Source organism: Cynara cardunculus (genome assembly GCF_001531365.2).
Source record: "Cynara cardunculus var. scolymus isolate 2C chromosome LG 3, CcrdV1, whole genome shotgun sequence".
NCBI lineage: Eukaryota > Viridiplantae > Streptophyta > Magnoliopsida > Asterales > Asteraceae > Cynara > Cynara cardunculus.
The window spans coordinates 36,375,049-36,398,745 of record NC_037530.1 but is presented as its reverse complement, the minus strand read 5'-3'; the positions used below and the strand labels follow the sequence as shown (position 1 = coordinate 36,398,745).

The 23,697-nt window shown below is 35.5% G+C and overlaps 2 protein-coding genes across 2 annotated transcripts; both read left to right on the top strand.

Annotated features, from left to right (window-relative positions):
* Positions 1–3,845: 3,845 nt before the first annotated feature.
* On the top strand, positions 3,846–13,583 carry LOC112508739 (probable alpha-mannosidase At5g13980). Its single transcript, XM_025113463.1, has 30 exons — positions 3,846–4,353; positions 4,445–4,528; positions 5,215–5,303; positions 5,454–5,628; positions 5,825–5,944; positions 6,112–6,195; positions 6,306–6,377; positions 6,483–6,596; positions 6,677–6,777; positions 6,867–6,960; positions 7,052–7,219; positions 7,316–7,399; positions 8,050–8,115; positions 8,283–8,339; positions 8,460–8,679; positions 8,763–8,902; positions 9,175–9,240; positions 9,424–9,483; positions 9,561–9,632; positions 10,273–10,320; positions 10,415–10,534; positions 10,702–10,767; positions 10,880–10,992; positions 11,121–11,205; positions 11,386–11,496; positions 11,579–11,674; positions 11,763–11,810; positions 12,371–12,439; positions 12,523–12,733; positions 13,333–13,583. Exons 1-30 carry the CDS (start codon positions 4,150–4,152, stop codon positions 13,383–13,385), a joined length of 3,090 nt encoding a protein of 1,029 aa, XP_024969231.1. The 5' UTR covers positions 3,846–4,149; the 3' UTR covers positions 13,386–13,583.
* Positions 13,584–14,371: 788 nt separating this feature from the next.
* LOC112509567 (signal recognition particle subunit SRP68) lies at positions 14,372–22,312 on the top strand. The gene is made up of 13 exons (XM_025114572.1): positions 14,372–14,600; positions 14,742–14,808; positions 14,910–15,020; positions 16,268–16,463; positions 16,557–16,642; positions 17,007–17,202; positions 17,378–17,489; positions 18,176–18,303; positions 18,484–18,690; positions 18,800–18,909; positions 20,427–20,556; positions 20,648–20,797; positions 21,909–22,312. Exons 1-13 carry the CDS (start codon positions 14,522–14,524, stop codon positions 22,128–22,130), a joined length of 1,794 nt encoding a protein of 597 aa, XP_024970340.1. The 5' UTR covers positions 14,372–14,521; the 3' UTR covers positions 22,131–22,312.
* The last annotated feature ends 1,385 nt before the right edge of the window (positions 22,313–23,697 follow it).

The following is a 23,697-nucleotide window of genomic DNA, read 5'->3' as shown; positions in this document are numbered from 1 at the left end:
ATAATTTTTTAATATTTTTTAATTTTTAATTTCCTAAAATAAAGTAAACTAATCTTAGCCATTGATCAAGAAAATGGACGGATGAGATTGGTTTACACAGTTTACACAAATGGGGCAAGTTTTTATTTGAACGCTCCTCTATATATATATATATATAGAGGAGTGATCATATGAAAACCGCCCTCATCTGTGTAAACCGTGCAAACCACCTTCATATATCGATTTCATTGTTTAATCTTATGAAATTTTTTCATGAAATTGTTTAATCTTGTGAAATTGTTTCATATAAAACTTTTTTTGATGAAGTTGTTTCATATATGGTTGTGAAATTGTTTCATATAATACTTAATGAAACTGTTTCATGTATTTCTCTAACATTAATGAAACTGTTTCATGTATTTCTCTAACATTAATGAAATTGTTTCATGTATTTCTCTAAAATTAAAATAATGAAGATGATAATATCTATGATTAACACCCTCCACAATAAAAATGATTAATCAATCTCTCATAATTACAAAAAAATGAACAAAATGAAAAATTATGATTGATTGAATGCGGTTTACACGGTTTGTACAAATTGAGTGGTTTGCATTTGATCGCTCCCCTATATATATATATATATATATTGGTCTAATCAAATGAGAACTGAATAGTTTGTGGTAACTGTGAGGTCCAATCTCAACCACAAATCAACGGATAAATTAAGAAATTAATAATTATGGTAGTTTGAGTTAAAATTATAATTATAGGGCATATTAGGTATTTTTTAAAAACTCTTATTCCCCTCTCCTCTCTCATCTTTCCGATCTCCAGTCTCCAATCTCCGGCCTCCGATGAAATCGGTATCACACTATATCACAATGGGTATCACATTGTGTATCTTTGTTTTTATGGTTGGAGTTGGTATCATAGTTGGTATCACAGTATATCACAATGGGTATCACATATGTGTAAATATATTTAATTATTTATTTTAGTTATTAGCAAGCCTAACTTTTTTAATTTATGTGCTATGACTTATATATATATCCTTAAATCCAACGTAAAGTCTGACATCTAACATAATCAAAATGGATATTTAATCTAAAATTATATATTTTTTTTTCAAGTTTAATATTTAAAGTCCATTAAAAGCTCAAACCGCCTAAACCGGTCAGACCAAACCGCCTTTTCATGGTCTGGTTTGACCGGTCTGGGCACTTAATATCAAACCGCTCGGTTTGAAAATTTTATAAACCGAAATTACGGTTTGGTTTGTGGTCTGAGGGGTTAAACCGTTCAAACCGGACCACGAACACCCCTAGTGGAGGCATATGACATGATCTTCGTTTTATTCTTTTCAAAACATTTTGTAGACCCGTCCCTGACATTTATATGTCTTAGAAGAACATAAAAACATGGTCTACCATAAGAAACAAAGCTTTTAAGTCGTTGCTAAAAGTACATTTATTATTAGAAAAAATATATAACAACATGTCGTCGCTATAATTTTTGGCGGAAACATATCATCGCTTAAAAATGCATCGTCAAAACTCATTTTCTTGTAATGACTCTCGGTAAGTACGAAAAAAATTCAATATATCTTTTTCATTAGTATAAAATTGAGTACAAAAAATGCTAATAATTTACTGAATTTTTTATTTATTTATCTTTATTATAGATAAGAAGGTACTTAAATTTACGTACTTCTTATTATATAAAATTGTATTGTATCAATAGACAAATAATAAAATGAAACAATAAAATCGAGATGTATATTGTTGTATTATGCGAGTATCTTTCTGGTACATATAAATATAAATATAAATGATTTATTTATATTTATTATGCATAGGATATTCGGTCCTAGCTGAGTTCTGACTTAGCTTTACGGCAAAGGGATAGGCTTAGCCTACTGAAAGGGGAGCACCCAATTATTCCGATTCGGTGATTCAATCTATGATTTATCATTCATGGACGTTGATAAGATCCATCCATTTAGCAAGCCCCGGGTGTGAGTGAACTCCCTTCTACTTCCAAGCAATAGGAATAAACCTAAAGTATCTTCCCTTCATCGGCCGATGTTTGCCGTCTCGCGATTCTTACGTTTATGGACCGAAGGAAAATAACTCCAATCAGCATAGAGCTTGGGAAGCTCGGACCCGGTCAAGATCCGAATAACAAGGAGCACTCAACTACTTTGACAACAGACTTAAAAAGTACAGACGCTTTATGTCCAATCATTCCGAATAATGTTTCCCATGAGAACTTCAACTTCTCTAATTGAGTCATCGAACTACGTTAATTAAATAAGACGTAAAAAAAAAATTCCAGTTTCCTTCTAAGCCAAGTTTATCAGAAACAGTGACACCATCTATGCAACAACCACCATTGTTTGCTTATGGTTGCTTCATCATCATGACTACTTAAGGGCCGTTTAATAAATGCTTACCAGGGTAAGTGCTTACCAAATCACATTACATTAACGGATGAATATGGTAAGGACCAAAAATCTTAATCGGTAAAAACGAGACAAGGACCAAGTCTTACCCGGTAAGTGAAGACAACGACTCTTACCACGGTAAGTGCTTACAAGTAAATTGTTACATACAATGTCGTTTTGATTGACTAAAATCTTATTCTGTAAGTAAATGATAGTGTTAATTTTGCCAGTAAATGCTTACCGAGTAAGTGTTTGTTAAACGGCCCAGATTGTAAACAATGGTAGGAGATTAAGGGTGAAGATGATGAGAGGGGTTGGTGAATGGTGATAATCGAGTTAATTAACATCGAATAAGTTTAGAAAATAAATAAATAAATAAGAATAGCTGTCATAAAAATAGGTATTTAATTATTGTTTAACCAGATTTAATATAGTAACGTGAGAACATTATCAGATATCTTTAAATTTTAAATTAAATATAAAGATATATTTAGATACAAGCCATTTATTTTATTGATTTAATGATGGGGTAAATTTTTGGTTTTGTTTTGTTTTTTTCTTATGTTTGGAACATCTTTCATAATCTATACTATTTTATAAAGCATTTGATAAAAACTTTTAAAAATCATTTTTATGCATATCGTATTGTATATTGATATATATTACTTAAAATTCAAGATCACAATTAAATTATGCATAAAAACAATTTATTAAAGTTTTATGTTTGAATTCGTGTAGTTAATTGTGGATAAACATAATCAATTAGAGGATAAACATCTCATTTTAAAATATAAAAAAAATCTAAAATATTATTAGGATAATTATCGAGTTCTAACAAAATAATTAATTATTATATTTATAAGAAATTATATTATTAAACTAAATATAAATTACTTCGTTATTGAACCTAAATTAAATTACAATTCAAAAACTTGAATTAAAAAGTTACACAAAAAATAAGGAATTTTAAATAGTTAATTTGATACTAATATCAACATATTTTTATCAAAATTTATGATATATTCAAATTTATATTTTATTTAAAAACAAAAACATTATTGTTTTTTTTTAAATCACGTAAGGTTATATTATAACATCGACTGAGATAAAAAAAATAATATTAAAATCAAGATGTATCTTATTGCATTTTCCAATTACCCTCCGATAAACTATTATATAACATAATACATATAGATACACACAGTACGTGCATATAGATGATGATGATTTGTGTGTATATATAAATCCAGACACGGTAATTACGATCTATTAAGCCAAGTAAATCCATAGATTTCAAGACTTATCAAATTTGTCCAGTCCGTTAAACGTGGCAAAGTTACAGGTCCTTGTGGGCATATAAATCAGGTTTCAGGAATCATGGGAGATGGGCCCATTATTGGATAAGCAAAGTGTCCGCCGAGTCACTCTTGGTCGTCGTCTTCTTCATCTTCTTTCTTTCCACAAAGCTACTTTCGTTTTGGATACTATATCCATTGGAAATTGATCGCATAAACCCTTATTGTACTCAATTATTCGAAGGAAAACGACTTGTTGATTGTCTTGTTTTTGGCTGACTCAGTGTCAAACTGAATAGCATTGCAACGACAAACAAAGGAATTTCGTTTCGTTTGATCGGGGATCTTATTCTAAACATTCGTTTTCTTGTTTTTTTTTGATTTCATATATAGAGGTGTCTGGAGAAATAGTGAGTTTTGTCGTCGGGAATGGCGGATTTTCGAGTTTGTTTGCTGTTAAGTGTACTCTTTGTTGCTGGATTGTGTGTGGAATCGAAGTATATGATTTACAATACTTCACAGGGGGTTGTGAAGGGGAAGCTTAATGTTCATTTGGTACCGCATACACACGACGATGTTGGTTGGTTGAAGACTGTTGACCAGTACTATGTTGGATCCAATAACTCTATTCAGGTCTATCTTAATCGCACACAAGGCGTATAGATTTCTGTTTTGCTCCATTGTTTGATATTCTAAATTGCTTATGTGTTTGCCAATTCTACAGGGAGCATGCGTTCAAAACGTGCTTGATTCCTTGGTTCCAGCATTGTTGGCTGATAAGAATCGGAAGTTCATTTATGTTGAACAGGTCATAATCTTGAAATCCTTTGGTTTAATTGTGAATTTTGACTTCCCAGGTCAAACAGACGCTAGAACTTGATTATGGAATTTGTTACCAATTTATATCAGATAGATTTCTAATTGTAGCAGTTGTTTTGATGGTCTATCCTTCCATCAAAGCTTCTTTCAAAATTTGATGTTAAATAAGGGGCTTTTTGGTTGGTTTTCCATCAAGTCCCGGATAAAGTTGTCTTTTTGGATTAATGTGTTAGTATAGAGTGGGATCTTTTTTTATTTCGGAGGTCTTTTCATAGATGGAAGGACCGTGTATTTTTATTGGGAGGGGCAGGTTTGCACAAAACTTGGCTTTCTGCATAAAGCTCTCTATAGAAGCTTATTGAATAAGCAACTTTCTATATCATTAAGTCACTACCAAAAAATTATATATAGCTGACCGAATAAGCTGTGAGTCTTATTAAGCTCATTAAGCAGCTAACAAATAGGCCCTAAGTCTGTCTATTTGGTCTCCCTTGTTGCACACAAGATTAATGTAGATGTTTATGGATGTATTTTTGAAGTATATATATTCATACAACAAAACTCACACCCCCTTCTCGCCTTTGGGGAGACCTGAACCCTTGACTCCATGGAGTTTGGGATCTGCCGGTAACCTGGGTATCTCTGGGCCAATGACCTTTTTTACGGATGTTGCAGGCATTTTTCCAGCGCTGGTGGAGGGACCAGAGTGAGGCAACCCAAGCTACGGTCAAACGCTTTGTTAGATCGGGACAACTTGAGTTGATGTAAGCAGACAAAGATGAATCTTTATTTATACTGATGTATAAATAGGCTAGGAAGAATTTTTGTTTTGTCGGGTTATACTAAACACTGTTTCTTAAGGATATCTTGCATGGATGTAACTACATTATGTCTAATTTGTTTTTGTTGCACAGAAATGGGGGATGGTGCATGCATGATGAAGCAGCCCCACATTATATTGATATGATTGATCAGACGACGTTGGGGCATAAATTTATTAAAGAGCAATTCAATGTAACACCGAGGATTGGTTGGCAGATAGACCCATTTGGACATTCGGCAGTGCAGGCTTACCTATTGGGGGCTGAGGTTAATTATTCTGTTCTCTTGGCTCTTCTAGAATCTGTTGGATTTGAAGATTTTGGATTCACTTTTGTAATCGTAGAAAGTTTGTAACCACCATTTATCATTTTGAAGCATCATCAATAAATGTATCAATCTATCTTAAATAAATTTAATAGTTGTAATAATTTTGCTAAACTCATATAACCTTATGATCTTGTAGGTTGGATTTGATTCTCTTTTCTTTGGGCGAATTGATTACCAAGACAGAGCTAAGAGAAAAGATGAAAAACATCTCGAAGTTATCTGGCGGGGTTCCAAGAGTCTTGGTTCGTCTTCACAGGTGAGTTATAAATTGGCTGTGCTTTTCCATTTGTTATAGAGTTGTTGATATTGATACAGAATGTGGATAAAAGTTCAAGATCTAAACTTTATTGTTGTTAGATTATGTGTTTATAGTTGTTTTCTCCAGAAGAGTTGATCTTTAACATGATTGTTCAATCTTTATAGATTTTTGCTGGTGCTTTCCCTGAGAATTACGAACCTCCAAGTGGTTTCTACTTTGAAGTCAATGATGATTCTCCCATTGTTCAGGTCCCTTTCTAAATATAAAGTCAAGGCTCTTGAATGTTTATTTAAAAAAGTCAAGGCTCTTGAATGTTTATTGAAACAAGTACCATAATCGTATCTATCTTACAATGTAGGATGACATCACTTTGTTTGACTACAACGTCCAAGAGCGGGTTAGTGATTTTGTGGCTGCGGCCTTGTCACAGGTGAGCTGCATGTATATATGTTTTATAGTTGCCTGTCGATACTCTGAAGAGTTTAAGAAAGTGATGAGTTAGTTGAATTTGATTAACTTTTTCCAATACTTCCAGGCAAATATTACTCGCTCAAATCATGTAATGTGGACGATGGGGACGGACTTCAAATATCAGTATGCAGAGTCATGGTTTCGGAATATGGACAAGTTAATTCATTATGTCAATCAAGTTAGTAACTCAATCATTCTTTCTGAACTTTACATTTATATCTTACTTGGTTTTTGAGTTTTGACTACATATGAATATAGGATGGTCGTGTCAATGCTCTCTATTCGACGCCATCTATTTACACTGATGCTAAACATGCTGAGACTGACTCCTGGCCTCTCAAAGAAGACGACTATTTTCCGTAAGTATACTTTTGGAAACCTTAAAATATATGATCACACTTTCCAGTCTTTATTTTGCAAATAATCAAGGACTACATGTGATTGTTAGATATGCAAGCGACGTAGATGCCTACTGGACAGGATACTTTACTAGTAGGGCAGCTCTCAAGGGATATGTCAGAATGTTGAGCGGCTATTATCTGGTGCGTGACATGGGCGCTGTTTATTGGAGGTCTAGATTAGTCATTAAAATTCTTGAGTCTGATTCTCATTCCATTACAATATAAATATCAGGCAGCAAGGCAATTGGAGGTAATGAAGGGAAGGAATAAAGCAGGGCCCACTACGGACTCTTTGGGTGATGCTTTAGCGATCGCTCAACATCATGATGCTGTTAGTGGTACTTCGCAACAACATGTGGCAAATGATTATGCAAAACGGCTGTCAATAGGTCACAAGGAGGTGCAAACTTGTTCTATTTTGTTGCAAGTTTACCTGTCACCTTATTCATTTTTCCCTACATGCAAACTGACCAGAAATGCAATCTTATTTTTGCAGGCCAAAGCGGTGGTTGCCGATTCAATAGCTTGCATGGTATCATCAAAATCTGGATGTGCAAGTTCAGCTGCTAATTTTCAAGAGGTAGCAATGCAACAGAACTATGTTTTCTTGCCCTTGTCCTCAACTATATATATTATATATATAACTGTGTTCTCAAACAATTTCCACCCTATATATACATATGTAGTCCCTTGTTCTGTAGTTTTTGCTTTTGCTTTGCATCTTTACTTAGTTGGATAGTCCATCAAGTACTGGATATCAATCTTTTGCTGAACACTGAGAATTATGTTAATTGGGGGCATTATTCCTGTACAGAAGATGTCATATTTAAATTTCAACAGTCTATTTTTTTATTGGGGGAGGGGATTGGGGTTTAAATCCTTGTATAATATATAATAAAATTTTGCTAAAGGTGAAATAAGACTCCATCGATCTGCAACTTTTTCTTCCTTTTGTCTGGTATGAAAAGAAATTCAATCATGCAATTATTAAACCAAGGATCTGCATGTTTGGTCTTGTATAACAGAAACTTCATCACCAATTGACATTTATACCTATGTATATTGTTCATGCACATCTTCACATTGTTGCTAACCGATCCTGTCACTTCAACTCCACCTCTTCCAGTTACAGAAATTTTTTCCATTGATTGAAACGGGAGTTGATATACTTATTTTTTTATGCTATATATGTAATGATGTCCAATTCTTTGTTTCTTCATTAATTTTCAGTGTCCGCTTCTGAACATAAGCTATTGCCCTTCATCTGAGGCCGATCTATCTTCTGGCAAAAAGTTGGTAAGTGAGATGCTTAATTTTTGTAGCTTCTCCATGTAAAAGTAATATAAACCTGGATTATCCAACACACAAGGAAATGGCATAAAGCTTTCTGATATATACTCCACATTTGTGACCTTTTTCTTATATACATTAAATTGAATGGACTATCGTGACTCTTACTGTAGGTGGTTGTTGTCTACAATTCCCTGGGGTGGAAGAGATATGATGTTATAAGACTTCCGGTAAGCATTACACATTGAGTTTTGATTGTGTCTAAATCGGTTCCTTTTTTGAGGATGATAACATTATACATATTTGGTTAATTAGTTTCGATCGTATCTTATATCATGCCTATCTAATAGGTTGTGAGTGAGAATATTGCCGTCTACGACTCCAACGGAAAACAAGTTGAATCTCAACTTCTCCCTGTTCTAAATGAATCTATAGCCCTAAGAAACTACTACACAACTGCATATACGGGTAAATCACCAAGTTCAACTCCCAAGTATTCGCTTGCATTTACAGCATCTGTTCCGCCTCTGGGTTTTAGCACATATGTGATTGTGAGCACAAAAAGGCCAGGTAAACCATGTAATATTTTGCATAAAAGGTACATTATTGTAAATGTTGAACAGCATTTTAACATCAATATTAATTTTATGCAGCTTCAAATTTTGTAAAAGACGCATTATACAAGTCTACCATGACAGGAAAAGATCTCATAGAAGTAGGCACAGGAAATTTGAAGTTAATCTATTCTGGAAGTGAAGGAAAACTCACTCATTATGTTAATAGTCGAAGCTCTGTAAGTAGATTAACCTTCTTTTTCTTTCACTTTTTAGTTTGATATTTTTCATAAGACATGCCATTTCTTGCACAACTATTTGATGGTATGGTCAGGACATTTTATGTTAATTTAATTATTTGTTTGTTATGATCCATAGAGTCAACTTTTTATGTTATATACGTACAGCAATGAACATCTTTGAAGTCATTTGAAATAGTCATTAAACTATATACTATTGTCATTTATATTTTTAATGTGCAACTAAACTGTCTTATGTCGGGTTGTGCAAGATTGAATCCTCTGTGAAGCAATCATATAGCTATTATGCTGGATTTGATGGCACCACGGGGGAGCAGGTAACACATTATTATCATATCGATTGTATTTTTATTGTTGCTTTAGTCTTGGAATCTTGTTATGTGTTTTATGCATGTCTGATATATTTGTTTATCTAGAGATTGTTCACTTGTGCATGCTAGGCAAGTCTCATGTTAACAAATGAACCCCTTAACTTTAAATATTTATTTTTCTTGCTTTAGGCATCTGGAGCATATATTTTCCGTCCAAATGGTACATACCCTATTGGTTCTCAGGAGGAGGTATAAACTTTCTTCTGATGCATGTGTCCTGTAATTTATAGCCAGATTTAACTGATTAGTTTTTGATGAAATTACAGACTCCTATAACAGTTTTGAGGGGGACGATATATGAAGAAGTACATCAGAAAATAAATCCATGGATTTACCAGGTAATGAATTATTTGATCAACATCCCCTGTTGATTACCTTTTGGACAAAATTTTCTTTAGATGCACAAGGACACCACTAGTGACCAATCCTTGTTTGATCTTTTGTCAATCAGAGTTTAGTGGAATCTTTCTTAATTGGGAAGGTAATATAAATCTTTCTTAATTGGGAAGGTAATATAAATCTTTCTTAATTGGGAAGGTATATGAATCCTTCTTAATTGGGAAGGTAGCGGAATTAGCATACTGTCGGAAACTCAAACTCCTGGATGGAGCACATGTATTCATGACTCACAATGCCTAAACCAAACAAAAGGAACCCGGTATATCCCACACAGAGGTCGGGTTTTGGGGTAGGATGAACGCAGACCTTGTCTCTACCCAAGAGGGTAGAGAGGCTGGTTCTGTGAAGACCCCTGGCTTTCAAAACATAAGCAAAAAATAAGGAGAAATGTGAGAGTGTTCATGACTCATACTGAATATAAATTTGTTATAAATAGCAACTAGAGTGAGCTTTTCGTGTGAATTCAGGTGCATACCTTTGAAATTGCTACTAGTAAGGGGCCGCTTATTTCACTATGTTGGGTCATTTGTAGTACCGCCCCTGTTAATTTCCTTGAGTTCTTTTTGCATGCTTTGGCAGATCACTAGAGTGTACAAGAATAAGGAACATGCTGAAGTCGAATTTACTGTAAGTTCATTTATCTCCTTTTTTGTATAAAGTTCATTTGTCTTTAGTTTTGTCTTCTTCAGGATATGCTCATCGGTAATTATCTGAACTTCAGGTTGGTCCCATACCTATTGAAGATGGAGTTGGGAAAGAGATTGTAACTCAGATCACAACCACCATAAATAGCAATAAAACATTTTACTCAGATTCTAATGGGCGTGATTTCCTTCAACGGGTATGCTGCAGTACTCCTATTTGATGCATGTAAAAACATTTAATATGGTCCTTGTTCATTAGTTAGCATACCACCTCCACTTTTTATTGAACACCATTAAACATCTGCTTCTTAAAGAAACACAAGTATCGGAGAATGTATAATCAAAATTTTATTTTCTGTGGCAGATTCGAGACTATAGAGCTGACTGGGATCTTGAAGTGAATCAGCCTATTGCAGGAAATTATTATCCTGTATGTATTTTTTCGTCTGCATTATCAAGACAACTATATTAGTGAAAGGCTTGGTGAATAGCATAGCATGTTTGGAGTTCATATATATAACTCAAGTTGAATTAATTTTCAGATCAATCTTGGAATTTACTTGAAAGATCACAGAAGTGAGTTCTCGATCTTGGTAGATAGATCCGTAGGTGGGTCCAGCATTGTTGATGGGCAACTGGAGTTGATGCTCCATAGGTAGGTCTTTTCTTTCCATTTCATTTTTTTGTGGTAGCTTTTCTTGATGATATCACTAGCGGTTACAGTTAACAATCAAACAGTTGAATCGTCCACGAAATATAAAATATGGATCACCTCTTTTGTAGGAGATTGCTGTATGATGATGGAAAGGGTGTTGCAGAGGCACTAAATGAAACAGTTTGTGTTGGCAACGACTGTAGAGGATTAGCTGTAAGCATTTTCTTTAAGATTTTGATATACTAAGCAGTTCGTATTAATGGTGAACATGAAACTAAAATTTTCAAATGTTGAACCCATATTTGTATGCTAATTGCGGCAAAGGGGAGCTTTAACTTTGCTCTCAAGTTCATCTTTAGCATTGCTGATACTTGAGGGAACTTGTTTGTGCAGATCCAAGGGAAATACTATCTTAGAATCGATCCGCTAGGAGAGGGAGCCAAGTGGCGCCGCTCGTATGGTCAGGAGATCTATTCTCCACTTCTTTTGGCCTTCACTGAGCAGGTGATCAATAAGTGCTTTGTTATTATTGATACGAGAATCCGTAAAACAGTTCTTGCATATTAAGTAGATCATCTATTTTCAGGATGGACAACAAGGGCCAAACTTTGAAGTGTCGACATTTTCAGGAATGGATTCCACCTACACTCTCCCTGATAATGTAGCATTGCTGACCCTCCAGGTAAAGCTTCTATACCTAATAAGACAGCCAAAAATAATACCCAGGTTCTTGTTGACGCTTTTAACGAACTTAACACTTTTTCTTTCAGGAGCTGGAAGATGGAAAAGTTCTTCTGCGTTTGGCACACTTATACGAGGTTCTTACTCTTTCCTTCACATAAATTGTTTTAATTGTGCCAAGTTCTAAGGCTCCTTCGCAATTTTTGTCTACTTTTTAATTTCAATTTTGTGCGTCCAATGACATCCACAATCTCATCTTTATTTCTCCTTCAACCATTTACCCATACAACGAAAATCTCAAATGGTCTAAAACGCTAGAGCCTATGTTTTTGGTTGAGCCTGAAATCAATGGATTTTTTGCATACCAGGGGTCTTCAAGAAAACGGCCGCTCTACTCTTTGGGTAGAGGTCCGGTCCGTGTACAACTTGCCTTCGCAGGACCCACCTCTAGGTAGGCTGTACCGAGTTTGTTTGGTTTTAGCGGTAACTGTACACCAATAACAAGCTTTATATGTTTGGGTGTGCGAAGAATGAACCTAAAGGAAATTGTAGGTTACAAAACGAACATAAATAGCTCTAGCAAGTATCATCAAGCTAAAGTTGTACATCTCTCAAATGATCAAAGCTGCCGTTTACTTCAAGTTTGTATGTTCTATCATATCATAAAACCAAGCTTGTTTTTGTTTTCAAATTCTAGATTGGAGAGGACAAGGATCTCTCGGTTATGACAAGTGTCGAGTTGAAGAAGCTTTTTGCAAAGAGGAAGGTAAAATCGATATGCTAAATAAAGTAAATTCATTATTGGTGACTTGTTTCTCATATATATTTTCCATGTGTACATTATTTAAGATAACGGATGTCTCCGAAATGAGCTTATCTGCTAACCAAGGAAGGGATGAAATGGAAAAGAAAAGATTGGTGTGGAAGGCAGAAGGCTCCAAGAATGATAAACCAACAGCCCTGAGGGGTGGGCCTGTTGATCCTCAAAAGCTGGTTGTGGAACTTGCCCCTATGGAAATACGAACCTTCGTCCTCACTCTAGTTCCAAATGCTCTAAAAGGTGAGTATACTCTTTCTTGGATCCGGAAGTCGTTAAAACCTAAGAGCATGGACTTTTTCATCGGTATGTTTTCTAAATTGTTCCAAAAATATGGGAAACCACAATTAAAAAACAAAAAGCCTGCAACTGTACAAGCAAAAAAGGGGGTTTGAATCGAGGGGATGTAGTGGGAAATCTATTCTTCCCCAGGTTCGAATCCAGGCGTTGCCAAACCCCTTGTGACTATGGAGGTTCGCCTACGATGACACCACGGAATTCGTGGTCGCCTTGGGGGGTTTGTTTGCTGGCCCGATACCCACGCAAGAGTTTTTTTTTGTCAAGAGCTTTTTCACATGTCTAGGTAGTCAAAAAGCTCTACAAAAAGCTCCATTTTTATTATATTTTGCATGAGATTTATCGAGTTCGTGTGGTTTGGGAGTGCCCTTGGGCCACTCTGATAGAGTTCTGTGTTCGAGTTATTTGAACTTCTTTGCAAAATAGTGTCTTTAGTCAACACTCGTTGACCCGAGGAGGGTCGGTGCACGAGGTTGCTGTTTTAAACATCAACTTCCCGTCTCAACAAAGTAAGATTTTCTTTTCGTTGCTTTGTGAATTTGTAGGGAAGATTTCTCGGACTCGAAGATTGGTCGGCTCGGATATTTCGCTACAATAATCGGGTTTGCGAAGCAACCTAGTGGTACTTGCTTAGATTTTAGGAATACAGCTTGCTCCTTGTAAGCTGGTATCTATGTTTTTTCTGGTGTTTTAGGACTATTTAAATTAAAATAAATCCATCTGTTAGAGATGTTAGCTTATGTTCTATCCCAAAATAAATCAAGTTTAATAGTTTTTGGTGCAAATTATTTTCCAATTTTTATGTTTTCAGGGGTTTAATCGACACTCGACTTTGTCGGTTTGGTTGAACAACCTCTGAGCCAAGACTTTGATTGTTGTTTGTGTTTGTCCGCGATGGTTTCCCAGAGAGGGAGAGAGAGAGACCAACATACGTAGGGGACCCGTGTGGTCAGAAAATTTGAACTAAATCCGAATCGAAAACAAGGTGTTTGTATAACATCTGAATGACCTGAAATCCAAAAATCATGTATAAATCCGACTTTCCAAAAAAAGACCGATAGAATATATAACCATATATAAATATCTCGCTTTCTAAAAATAGTGGCTGCTAATTACCATCGATGCTAATGAGACAATTAATGAAGGATTTTGGAAACCGCAACTGAAAGTACTCTTAAGAATAAATTTGGTATCAACTCTCGACAATACTTTACTACTGCAATAAATTGTCAGATAAAAATTTCATTTTTAAAGTTTAAGGGGCAGTTTATCCAACTCTTACCGGTAAGAGTCGTCATCGTTACTTACCTTTCTCAGATAACATTTTTTGTTTTTAAAATGGATTATTAGCAAGCCTTCTTACTCGATAAATGCTAACTGAGTAAAAGTTTTTTTCTCACTTAATAACTAATATTATTTGTACTTGTTGTATCTCTTATCGGATAAGATTTTTAGTCATTACCAAATTCACCCGATATTTTGATTGGCCGGTATTTGTTTGATAAACAGACCCTTACATCGTCATAAAGTTAATTTGAATTTTATAATAAATTTATTAATTATTTTCTAAAAATTGGATAGAGAACAATTCCGGTGTAAGAATTCGGGTAGTCCGACCCAATGTCATTTACCGTCTGCGCACGAGGCGCATTTTAGAGAGCAACCACAACATCCCGTCACAAAATTCGGAAGCCGCCACCGGAACCTCCGAAATCCATCTGAGAAGAATTTGTGATGGCGACGGAGAAGAGCGATGTGTCTTCCATGGAAGTCGATGATCAGATCAGTACCAATCCTAAGTTCTCAATCAACGGTCTGTCCCTAATTACGCACAAACACATGTATTCACACGCACTATGCGTAATTTAGTTCTCAAGAAAACTTGTGTACTTATGTCGATGTTTTGATTCAATGAGTAATGTTATGTCGATTGCGAAAATTGTTGCTTCTGCAGTCTTGCAACTTTTAAAATCCTCGCAGATGCAGCATGGATTACGTTTTGGGGACTACACTCGCTATCGGTAATGTCGGACTTATGTGTTAATTCTAGGTTTTAGTTTTTTGAGTAGATTGGTATGGACATTTTAAGGGTTTATTGATCTTATTGGATTTGCACTTACAGGAGATATTGCACTGCTCGGTTAAGGAGACTCTACAAATCGCTGAAGTTCACGCATGGGCGTGGGAAATATACCAAAAAGTCTATAACAGCACCTACTGTTACTGAAGTTAGGTATGTCAATCTGTGATGTGTGTGTATTGCCTGATTATGGTTGTTGAATTGACTTTTCGTTTTCCTTGTGACGATGATGAACTGCAATGAGGAATGATTGATAGGGGTAATTGGTAGTGGAAGGAAGTTTTAGTTTGTCAATGTAATTGGGGTAGTATAAATCGAGCGGTATCGAGCCTGCACATGTGATGATGCTTGGAGGTAGTGGGTTTGGATCCCTTTTCCCCCTTTACCAATAAAGATGAAGATTGAAATAAAAAGTTTGGAATCTCTAGAGGTGCATTAGGGCATGTATGTATGTTTCCCAACCATACGCATTTCTTTAGTGATGCCAGCACCATTTGCAATTTTTGAGCATTGATGAATGATGATAATACTGATAGGCTCCTCACAGAGTCACAGGATAACTCATCGCATCCAAATTATTTTAGAAGTAACTTAGAGAGTGATACATGGATCCAAAACTATGACAAAAGTGAATATGTAGTAGTAAAAATTAATGATTCAACCCGAAACACTCAAAGTAAACTTCCATCAGCTTGTTAAATTGTTCTTTTTGGCATCATGTGTCAACCTTCTCCACCATATACCCTTTTGCATTGTTTAGTTTGGTTCAAGTTCAATCTGATGTCAACTGTTCTTGTTTAGTGAATATTGTTATTAGGCTTTCAATGATATACTTTCCATTTTCTGGAATTGATCCTACTACTGTAATGAAATTCAACACCCCATTTCAATTTTGCTCGTCCTTTGCAGAAGTCAAGCACCTATAACTATCATATTGCTAAATTCAAGGGCATTATGTATTAACAAGTGTATGCAACATGATTTTATTTCCTTAGTTTATTATGCAATTTATGTTTGGAACAAAGATACCAAGACCAACTTACTAAGTGAGTAAAATGCAAGTTCCATTCCAGGGAAATGCAAAATATGTCCATCGACCTTAGTTTATAGTGTTGTTGCAACCATTTCTGCTGTTCTGGATCTCATTTTTCAGAACATGTGACATTTTTACATAAAAGTCCTTACTTCCTCAACTGTTAAGCTTGTTCGATTTCTTTATTTAGATGCATGCTTTGTAAATAATCTTATTCATCTTTGTCACCTTAGGAAAGGTTTCAGCATTAAGCTTGTACCTAAAAAGATAACAACTGTAACTCTGAAGAGTCAAATTTCTCATTGTAAGGTTTATTACTCATCAAGGTATCTAATTCTGAGCTGAGAACATTTTGGACTTGCAATAGGTTTCTTCATCTGGTTCTCTATACTGCCGAAAGAGCATGGAGCCACGCCATGGAGAAGAGACAGCTGCCTGATGGTCCAAATGCACGTCAACGGAGCTATCTAATTGGCAGGTTGCGTAAAGCAGTAAAGTGGGCTACACTTTTTGCAGAATTATGTGCTATGAAGGGAGACTCTAGAACATCATTAGAAGCTGAGGTTTGTTTGTGGGCAGGTTATAATGAATATGTAATTGGATGATGTTCACCGTTGGACCCTTTTTGCTGAGCAAGTTGATTTCAATTTTTACAGGCTTATGCCTCGTATATGAAGGGAAGTTTGTTATTTGAACAAGACCAGAATTGGGACATTGCATTGAAGAGTTTCAAGAGTGCTAGGCAAGTCATGTTGTGATGTTTGTGTCTTGATTTGTCTTATCAATTGTCCAACACTCCAACTATCATATAGTTCTGCTCCTTGGTGAGAATTAAACATTGAACAGTGAACTATCTCTATCTGAAATGGGTGGAGAGGTAGTCACCTTGCTACCCTTTTTATATCTGTAACACTTTGAAATGTTAAAAGGTACTAAAACATCACTAACAAGTATTATACCGATTTCTTTTGCCCTTACCTGATAGTTGATGACCATGTCTTGCCTTGTTATCCTTCTTATTATGAGAGGAAGTTTTTGCTTCTATGTGGTGTTTTCTCACTCACTTTTGCTAAAATTAAAATCTGTGTTGTCCTTGATATAAACAGGGTTGTTTATGAGGAACTGGGAAAATATGGAGATCTAGATAATCAAGTTTTGTGCCGTGAGCGTGTTGAGGAACTAGAACCAAGTATACGCTACTGTTTGCACAAAATCGGCGAGTCAAATTTGCAAGCTTCTGAACTCGTACACATAGGGGAAATTGAAGGACCTGCTCTGGACCTTTTTAAAGCTAAATTGGAGGTTGGCTATTAACTAAAATAACCGGTCAAGCTCTACATGCTTGACCAACTTAAAGTAAAGTTGCAGCAGTTACATATCTAGATTATAGACTCAGTTCCTTGTAAACTACTAAAAACATGTACAATATAACTCACAAATCTTAATTTCTTTCATTGTTTTGGAATCTGTATTTCAGGCTGTTATGGCTGAAGCTAGATCTCAGCAGGCTGCATCCATGACTGAGTTTCGTTGGCTGGGTCATCGATTTCCAATATCAAATGCAAAGACTCGTGTTTCCATATTGAAAGGTTAGTTATTGATCTTTACCACTTTGAGGGTATGTCTAATTTATCGATGCTGGAATTGCTAAATTTTACCCTAACCTTGCTGATAAATTCTGACGTTTTCTTTCTGGGTAAGGAGGGGTCATGACGATTAGTTTTATACCAAGCTACCTTTTTGTGTAGAGTTACCATCAGAATTTCTTTTAACTTTTAGGTTTTTCCATTACCAAGGAAGAAAACTCTTGGATAAAAGTGTAAAGAGATTATTTGCCGATGCCAACATAGGGAATACTTGCTGAACAATCATCAAATTTTTGTGTTGATCTCCAAAAATGTTTATTTATTTCCTCCTTCAAATTGTAACTAACCAGTTAATGATATTACACTTTTGTAATGATTGACTTCTTGCAAGGTTCCAATAGATGAGTTACGTCATGTATTATCTATTCAGTGCCCTCCCCACCCACTCACTTATCTTTCCTGTGATGATATTATCTGTCCTGAATTTTCTTTTGTCCTATCTATGGAGGCCTTAATGGTACCTGGAATTGCATATCTTTAATGTGAAAACTACATTAAAGATCTCATCGCTGTGTTATGCATCTTTATGCAAAAACTACATGCTGATATGTCTGTCTGCTTTGTTGTATATATTTAATCACTTTCCTGGTTTCTTATGCTTGTTTACTATACATGAATTTTTCTTTCAGCTGAGGAATTGGAGAAAGAGCTCCTTGATAGAATGGAAGGTGCTCTTCCAGCTGAGAAAAAACTTGCTGTTTTTGACAAAATTTTTGCTGCATACCATGAAGCCCGGGGCTCCATTCGCAATGACTTGGTATGTGGTAGTGGACTATTTGGTTGAAGCTTATTTATGTTGACTATATTCAAAACATTTTCCATTCTCTCCCTCACCCTATACCATCCCTATGAAATGAATGAAATGTTAATTACATAAGCATGTTTGTTTCCCATATTTCTTTGTATGGAGAGTTATTCCGATTCTGTTTGTATTAAGACCACTGCAGGTAATTCTGAAAACATAAAGGATGATTTGAGTGGCCTTGACAAAGCTATAGGTGCTGTGCTAGGGCAACGAACCATTGAACGCAACCAGCTGTTAGTTAGCATAGCTAAGAGTAAGCTTAGCAAGGCCCGTGATGAGAAAAATGAGAAAGTCACCAAGCCCGAAGAACTTGTGAGGTTATACGATCTTCTGTTACAGGTAAGACACTACAATGTTCCGGTTAATGTCTGAAGATGCTTTGCACCTCAATGGTGATATTGCTACCACTGCACTGCTGCTGACAAGTGTTTATTATTGTCGATTTCAGAATACAGCAGATCTTTCTGACTTGTTGAGTTCTGGAAGAGAGAGAAAGGAGAAAGAAATTGCATTATCTGAAGAATGTGAAGTCAAAAGTTTGATCTTCCGAGCGGAAAGGTTCGCATAGCATTGATTCTGTAATATTTGTCCGCTGCAGATAAGTGTGCTTCTTTTACCGGCGAAAACTATAGACAACCACTTTTGTAAGCGTGAAATCCCAATCTAAATGTTGGTGAGTGGGGCACCATTGGACCAAAGGCCTCATGGTAAGATGTGTGATCGATCTATTTAGACAAGATGCGCTATATGGCCATTTGACCAGTATGATGGTGTTTAGAACTTTGGCTCTGTTTTGGCTAGAACACTTAAAAATGGGAAAAATAATTGGAAATATACAGTGGATAATTTCTTACTTTTATGTATGAAATTATAATGCACCAAGTCATTGGATGATAACGTTAGAAAATAGATTATATATTTAAGCAATTCAACGCAATGCAATCAAGCTGATTGCAGACTAGGTCTTATTATGATTATTTAGCATCGTTGCCTTCTCCTGTCTTCATTCACAGGCCTTCCAAGTTGATCTTGAACAATTTAGGATTAGAAATTGGGAACAAAAAGAACCTGAGATTGGGGAATCACTTCTCAACTCCCACGATCCCTTGGGATTCACATCTAAGATGTTTGGCATCTCACTAAATGTTTCGTTCAGCCTATAAATATGCTTGTGAAACAATAATAAAGTCATATTCACTACATGAGACAAAATTAAATATAATGACCTAAAATAAACTAGTGATGGTTAGACTCCTACGACATATTTGCCTAAGGTTCATGTTCATATCACACATGGGGGCAAGCACTGTTGGCTTTGGTGGATGAATCAGTTTTACATTGGCTTGAAGTATTATGATTTTATTTTTATGTTAGATATTTCACTGCTTGTTATCAAGTTCCTACGTGCAGGGTAACTTAGAGGCTGCTTGGTTGGTTTTCAATGAAGTCTCCATACAGCTGTCTGTGTGGATTAATCTGTATGTATAGACTGGCAGGTTTTTGTTTGGGAGAGTTTTTCATAGATAGAAGTGTGTTTTTTAATCGGGACGGGCAGGTTTGAAAAAAACTTTACTTTCTGCATAGAGCTCCCTCCTAGAAGCTTACTGAATAAGCCACTTCCTATATCATTAAGCCACTACCAGACAAGTCATGTATAGCTGACCAAATAAGCTTCGAGTCTCATTAAGCTCATTAAAGTTATTAAGCTGCTAACAAACAAGCCCCTTAGTTATGTTTTATGGATCATGTCAATTCTATCAATTTCGACCATGCGACTTATGTGAGTAAAACAATTGCTAAAATTTTCTGAAGAAACTTTAAAGGCCCTAGATTTAGGATCTTCATATTAGGTATTCATGAGTATCTTGAAAATACCTTGATGCATTTTAATGAAGTTTATGTAGCATTCAGCTGATGTAGGTTCTTCCCATAAGGCATATTAATGAAGTTCATGTAACATTTTAATGAAGTTTATGTAACATATTTTGTCTTTCTAGTCTTTCATTTTGGCAAGCAATAGACTTGGCAGCTTATATATTCATCAAAATCCTTTCTTCCATATATCTTCTTCGCAGGTGCTTTTTCTTGGCTAAATCTTATAGTTCAGCTGGGAAGAGGACAGAAGCATATTCTTTGTTTTCTCTTGCTCGCTCTCTGGCTGAAAATGCTCTAAAGAAACTTCGGATTGTGGCTAACCAAGATCAGGTAGCAACTCAAACTAATATAATGTTATAATGTAGCGTCTAAATAAAAGGGATATGCATCTTTATGGTTATGATCTCTCTCTTTTAAACAGGTGATGATCAAAGAATTGGAGATATTACTCAAGGATTGCAGATCTCACAGTTGTATTGAACATGCAATGGGGATTATGGAACACGAGAAGGCTCCTGAGGATATTTCGAAGAAGATCTCTAATGTATCTATATCTGGGAGTGATAAGAAGGTATGGAATGGCCTTCTCTTCATTCCTGACATTTTTAGGGAGTCCGGTGGTCTTAATACATCGATTTTGTGCTCCCTCTGCCTCAATCATTTCTTATTTTGGGATGTCCTTAAAAAAGCTTGCAACATTTCCCTTATTGGCGAAGTTCTAGTCTAGGGTCATGTTTGTCAACCATAAGCTAGCTTATTTTTTGAGCTTATTGAAAAAAGTTTCATTTGTTGACTATAAGGTAGCTTATTTTTTGAGCTTATTGAAAAAAGGTTCGTTTGCATAAGCTAGCTTATCTTTTGAGCTTATTGAAAAAAGGTTCGTTTGATTAAGTATAAGCTAGCTTATCTTTTGAGCTTATTGAAAAAAGGTTCGTTTGGTTAAGCATAAGCTAGCTTATCTTTTGAGCTTATTGAAAAAAGGTTCGTTNTAAAAGCATAAGCTAGCTTATCTTTTGAGCTTATTGAAAAAAGGTTCGTTTGGTCGACCATAAGCTAGCTTATCTTTTGAGCTTATTGAAAAAAGATCCGTTTGGTTAAGTATAAGCTAGCTTAATTTTTGAGCTTATTGGAAAAAGTTTCTTTTGGCTAAGCATGAGCTAGCTTATTTTTTAGGCTTATTGAAAAAGGTTCGTCTAGTTAACCATAAGCTAGCTTATTTTTTGAGTTTATTGAAAAAGGTTCATTTGGTTAACCATAAGCTAGCTTTTTAAAAAACTTCAATAAGCTTTAGGGGATTTTTTCATCTTTTTTTCATTCATGTCCCTTGTATTTTAACCAAATATTTTTTCAACATATTCTTTTAGGTCGTTTTACATTGTCATTTAGCTTATTAGCTAGTTTTTACCAAACATATCAGGTAACGACTAGCTAGCTTATCAGCTAAACAACTTGCTAATCAGCTAGTTTGCCAAACATAGCAAAAAAATTACCTCTTCTCCACCCAAATTTACTACAAAACATAGTGGGCGGAATTTTAGATATATGATTCATAGTCAAAAACACTTGTGTCCAATCAAATGTTGCAATTAGAAGAGCTTTGCATCGAACTTTACTTGTTATTCATCAAACATTACTCAAACTCACGTGCATCAAACTTACATGTGACAATTTTGACGTTTCAGTCGGAAAAGTTCCTGATAGAGAAACTGGAGTGCTACGAATCGGCTGTTGCTGATAGCAGCACAAGAGTAGCTCCTCGTATTGCAGCATACCAGCCAGGCTTCCAAGCAATTCCCCGTAATCCGATCGTACTGGACCTTGCTTATAATTCAATCGATTTCCCATCGATAGAGAACAGGATGAAGAAAGACAAAAAGGGTTTCATTAGTAGGCTCTGGGGATAAAATTATAGCATCAGATTTCCAATCTGGTTCAAGCTTTCTTAGATTTTGAACAATTTTGTAACTGTTAATTTGCCGGCTCTCCGTCTGTCCGTTGCATACTGTGTGTGTTTGTGTTTTTCTTTGAACCATTTTCTTAAGAGAATGTGAATTCACCTTTGGATTTATAGAGGGATCATGTTTTACCAAGACTTGGAAAGCAGGACTTGAAGATCATCTAAATGTGACGAATTATACCAAAATTGAACCTCTTTTGTTCGTTCCTATGATAAGAAGCAGCTATTAAAAATACCCATTTTGGAGAAGTAAAATAGAACCATTTTGCTTTATAGTTTTTCGTGCGATGGTCCAAGACGAGGCGGTACTTGTGATATTTTGGACGGTTAACTAACGGTTTATCTGGTTGCTTACCTTATCGGGTGAGTATGGTAAGAAATCGAGAATCCTACCGATAGGAGGCATGACAATAAACAAGGTTCTTACTCGGTTCAGTAAGTGAGTGAGAAAACTCTTACCTGGTTAACATTTACGGGGTAAAAGATGCTTACAAATAATCTATTTTGATGACCAAGAATATTACCCAACATGGTAAGGGAGGATGGTGACTTGTGCTTGCCCGGAAAACATTTACGGCTTTTAACTTCCAGATAAATTTTTAGCTATCCAAAACATATATGAGTAACCCTTCTAGTTCATCTTTTGAAACATTAACTTTCGGATAAAACCGGAATTTTTTTAACCGGTTAAGGATCTGCCTCAATTTCAAAATTTAGAACCAAAACAGACTTTTGCCTATAAGCCTTCTTTAGTGCAGACCTTTTTAACATGATACAGCTTTGAAATAAATATAGATTATAGATATTTGCAGTAGTTTTATTTTTCAAAAAAATGAACGTTTTTTATTTTTTGTAACCTATAGAAACAATAAATATTTTTTGGCAAGTTTTAATGCAATCATTTTTTTATATTAGTAATATATTATTAAAATAAACCACACGGATAGTGTCTGATTGGTTTGAACTTACTCCAAATATATAAAGAGTATTAGGAGGTCATGTTCAAATCTAAGGAGCAATAAAAATCCCCTTGTGACCACGGAGGTTCAAATGCGATGACTCCGGATTATCTGCAAAGGAGATGATCGCCCTACCATGTTAATAAAAAAAATATTATTAAAATATAATATCATACAAATAACATGCAACTGGTTTTTGGCGCGCACCATTGCAGGTAGCCATTTCATTTTTCTTCATCGAGAATCGGAGCAATACAGGAAACAACGGATACTTCAATGGCAGCCATGAAAATTCGCGACCTCTCTTCTGCACTCTTCCCTATTTTCCGGCATCTTTCGTACCCCCCAAAATTGATTTTCTTTCCGTCTCTATGTTGTTGTTTTCTCTTCATTTGTCCTACATCCTTCCTATCTGTGATCGATTTTGAAGATGCTGTAATTCGATTTCATTCCGAGTTAACGGAGACTGAAAGAGCAGCCGGCATCCATTCTCATTTTTTTGGTGATCGAGATTAGGGCGACCGAGAGGAAAGAAAATAATTTCATAACTGGTCT